At 45.9% G+C, this 3,766-nt stretch overlaps 1 protein-coding gene across 1 annotated transcript in view; it reads left to right on the top strand.

Moving 5' to 3' along the window:
• Positions 1-2,632, top strand: part of MLF2 (myeloid leukemia factor 2) — a 4,543-nt gene extending 1,911 nt beyond the window's left edge. Inside the window, exons 4-7 of the mRNA XM_042780441.1 lie at positions 914-967; positions 1,380-1,508; positions 1,689-1,848; positions 2,445-2,632. Coding sequence (XP_042636375.1) covers positions 914-967; positions 1,380-1,508; positions 1,689-1,848; positions 2,445-2,632 — 531 coding nt within the window. The remainder of the gene's footprint in view (positions 1-913; positions 968-1,379; positions 1,509-1,688; positions 1,849-2,444) is intronic.
• The last annotated feature ends 1,134 nt before the right edge of the window (positions 2,633-3,766 follow it).

Below are 3,766 nucleotides of genomic sequence, written 5' to 3'. Positions count from 1 at the left end.
TGAAATGATTCTTGGGGAATTATGGGAAAGAATTATGATGAGATGATCTGTATTTTCTTTTTTTGAAAAATTGTATTTTTTTGTTGAGAAAATATATACAGCAAAACTTATAGCAGTTCAGTGGTTTTTATGTATATAATTCAATGACATTGATTACATTCTTTGAGTTGTGTAACCATTCTTACCCTCTTTTTCTGAGTTGTCCCTCTGTTAACATATATTTGCTACCTCCTAAGGTGAGGTCTAACCTTTTGAAGTTCAGTTGTCAATTTGATCCCATGTAGATAATTTTTTTTTTAATTGTGATTTGGGTGAAAGTTTACAGAGCAAATTCACTTTCCATATGGCAGCTCACATACACTTTGCTCATGACATTGACCACAATTTCCCACAATGCAACAGCTCCCCTTCCACTTCCTCCCCATAGTTGCCTCTTCCCTGTGTCCTTCCCTCTATGCACTCCTGCCCTGAGCCCTCTCCCTGTGCATACCCAGCCCTACTGTTCTCCCATGATGGTTCTCTCCACAGTGTATGATCCCATGTAGGTAATTTATCTTAAAACTGCCTAATGCTCAAGGCAGACATTTTTTACTAGTTAAACTAAACTATTATTCAGTTTTAAGACTTTAGGGGATATTTTTGGTTTAAGGTTTAAAGATTACCTTAGGGCAATAAATTCAGTTCTGCATTTTCTCCTTTTTAATCAAGATTCTTCTATGGAATCTTTGATCAAAGTATTCAGGAATGGTAACTAGACACCATGTAGTCCTGGTCTTGTGGCAAAGGAGGAAGCAGTGAAAGAACAGCCATTTGATAGGAAGGAAGAAGAGAAAGAATATGGCCAGTAGGTACATAAACATGATAATTTCTGAGCATTGACTCTAGTTTCCTGTTTTCTGTCTCTTTGCTTTAGTCAGGTGGCTTCATGGACATGTTTGGGATGATGAACGACATGATTGGGAACATGGTGAGACTCTGGTCCCATATACCCTTCCCCAGCTTTGTTTTCCATGATGCTGACAACACTTGAGTTCTCTGAAGCAGGAGTGGGGAAGAGCATATTAGTAAAGGGATGAGGCCAGATAAAATCATTGAACTCAGACAGCACGGTGATCCTGCATCTGCTCTCACACCTGAGGGTGAAGAAGCATCTCAGATTAAGTGTGCAGTTAATCTCTTAAGGTCCTTTTTGTTTGTTAGGTCCAGAGAGCTTTAGTATGCAGTGGTGAGATCTGATGTCTGAAGTTCTCGTATTTCGTGAGGAAGATAATGGCCAATAACATGCAGCTGAAGGGTGGAACCCTTCCTGAAGGGTGGGTTCTCTTCTCCAGATGGGAAACCCCTCCCTATTAAATCCTGTCATACACTTTCCTCTTCAGGAACACATGACAGCTGGAGGCAATTGTCAGACTTTTTCATCCTCCACTGTCATCTCCTATTCCAACACGGGGGATGGTGCCCCCAAGGTCTACCAAGAGACATCAGAGATGCGCTCAGCACCAGGCGGGGTGAGTTGGGGGCTTTCCTGCCCCCAAAAGAGGGCAAGATGGAGTGGTATCCACAGAATACCTGATTTTTTTTTTTTCCTCCCTTCAAGATTGGAGTTTGGGTGGTTTGTTTATTATGGGCTGGTGTAGCCAGGTCTTAGAAGGGGCAGCCGAATGTGCCATATTGTGCTTTTATCCCAGATCCGGGAGACGCGGAGGACTGTCCGGGACTCGGACAGTGGACTAGAGCAGATGTCCATTGGGCATCACATCCGAGACAGGGCTCACATCCTTCAACGCTCCCGAAACCACCGCACAGGGGACCAGGAAGAGCGACAGGACTACATCAACCTGGATGAGAGTAAGCCTGTCTTCCTACCTCCCACCCCCTTGGGCAGTAGCCCCTAGTCAAGTTCCTGTGAGCTAGGAGATACTACCTTTCTTTATCCCTTGGATAAAATCCCTTTCTTTCTCCACTCTTTTTGAGCCTCTTTTTCTTGCCTCACTTGAAGTTCTGTCGTCAGCTTAGGGGCTGAGCCATACAGAGGAGAGCAAAGTTTGTCACCTGAGTCAGTATTGATAGTATCCTGCAGGCCTCCATCTGGGTCCTTTTTTTTCCCCTCTATTTCATCATTTGCAAATCAACAAATATTTATTAAATACTTACTGTGTGTGTGAAAGTTTGCTCTTTAAGGGGGATCTAATTGAATAGTTACCCCATTTCTCATTTCTTTTTCCGGTAATTATTCCTTAGGCCTGCCAGTGGAGCTATATTTAATGCAAAAGAGCTAAATAAAGAATCTGTTGCCTTCCTCAAACACATCCTCCACCTTCACACACACACCTTCACTGTTTTCCTGTTTTTTGGTCTTAGGAGGCTATGGCTTACTCTTACATCTGCCTTCCAGACACCGGTATTTGTACACAGGTATCATATCAGGTCCCTGTTCTCTCCAGGTGAGGCTGCAGCATTTGATGATGAGTGGCGGAGGGAGACTTCCCGGTTCCGGCAGCAGCGCCCTCTGGAATTTCGACGGCATGAGGCATCAGGGGGTGGGGGCCGAAGGGCTGAGGGGCCTCCCCGCCTGGCTATACAGGGACCTGAGGATTCCCCCTCCCGACAGTCCCGCCGCTATGACTGGTGAAGGCCCCAGGCCCTCAGCCTCTTTTGTAAGTATTGGAAGTGGAGGAACCGAGAGGGACGAAGGGGGCGGGGGTGTGTGCCTGTGCTCATGTGTCGATAATGCTGTGAGGCAGAAGCTGAAATAGGGGTATTAAACTCCAACTTGTGGTTTTCATATTTTCTCTCCTTCTAACTTATGCTCATCTTTCTTTCCACTCCAGGTACAAACTATGAGAGGCTGAGAAAGCATCCCTTGAGATAACTTTTCCCTCTCCAACTCCCACCTCCAATTTATTATTAAATTAATAGGCAAGCTGGCCCCCACCTCTCCCTGGGGGTCTCAGGGAGAACTTTTCACAGCCCCTTTTACCTACTCTTCCTTTAACTAACTCCCTTACCATAATGACTCCTTTTCCTGTATCCGCTAACTTGATTTTTCCATTTTGCTGCTCCATCATCCCCTCTCCCCCACTCTGCCCCTGTCATACAATGAAGAGCTTTAGGGGTAAGCTCTGGGTCCAGGGGCCTCTATCCTTCAGTTCTCCTGGGTCTTTTTGCACCTCTTCCTCAGAGCCCCAGTACAGGGCCAGAGCCCTTGTCCAGGACTGTGGAGGGAGAGGACTGGTCTTGTTCCCCACCCCTTCTCCCCCACCCACATACATCACAAAAATATTCCCTACACCCTCCCCTGCCTTTATTTTTGATTTGTGCAACTTGTAACTAGGTGTTTATGGAATAAAGAATGGGGAAAAAAGACTTAAGTAGGATTCTGCCTACCTTTTTTGTATTTTCCCTCATGTAATTTCAACCTACCTGTCTCCTGGTCATACTCTTACTTTCCCTCCTGTCTCCATGTGGGGCCTTCTTAATTCAGAGTTTAGGGCTGGGACCTCAGTGGTAACGACACTGGCAGATGAGGGGAAGTAGTGGCGCTCCGCTAGGCTAGCCCAGGGGGATGAAAACTTACGTACCTCTCTTGCTGGCTCCCTCACTTTTGCTGTAACTTCACTCTTTGGGGGAAAGTAGGGTATATCTCATAGTTGTCTAAGGAGTTGCCCCTTGGGCGTAGATTCTCCTGTGGACTGGGGGAGGGAACACAGTGCTACACACAGCAGGAGAAACTCTCATAACCCTATATAGGCCCTCAATGGGGAGG

Source organism: Orycteropus afer, unplaced genomic scaffold (genome assembly GCF_000298275.1).
Source record: "Orycteropus afer afer isolate SDZICR_OR568_19922 unplaced genomic scaffold, OryAfe1.0 scaffold00040, whole genome shotgun sequence".
Lineage (NCBI taxonomy): Eukaryota > Metazoa > Chordata > Mammalia > Tubulidentata > Orycteropodidae > Orycteropus > Orycteropus afer.
The sequence above is the reverse complement of the archived record's forward strand: the minus strand, read 5'-3'. Positions and strand labels throughout refer to the sequence as shown.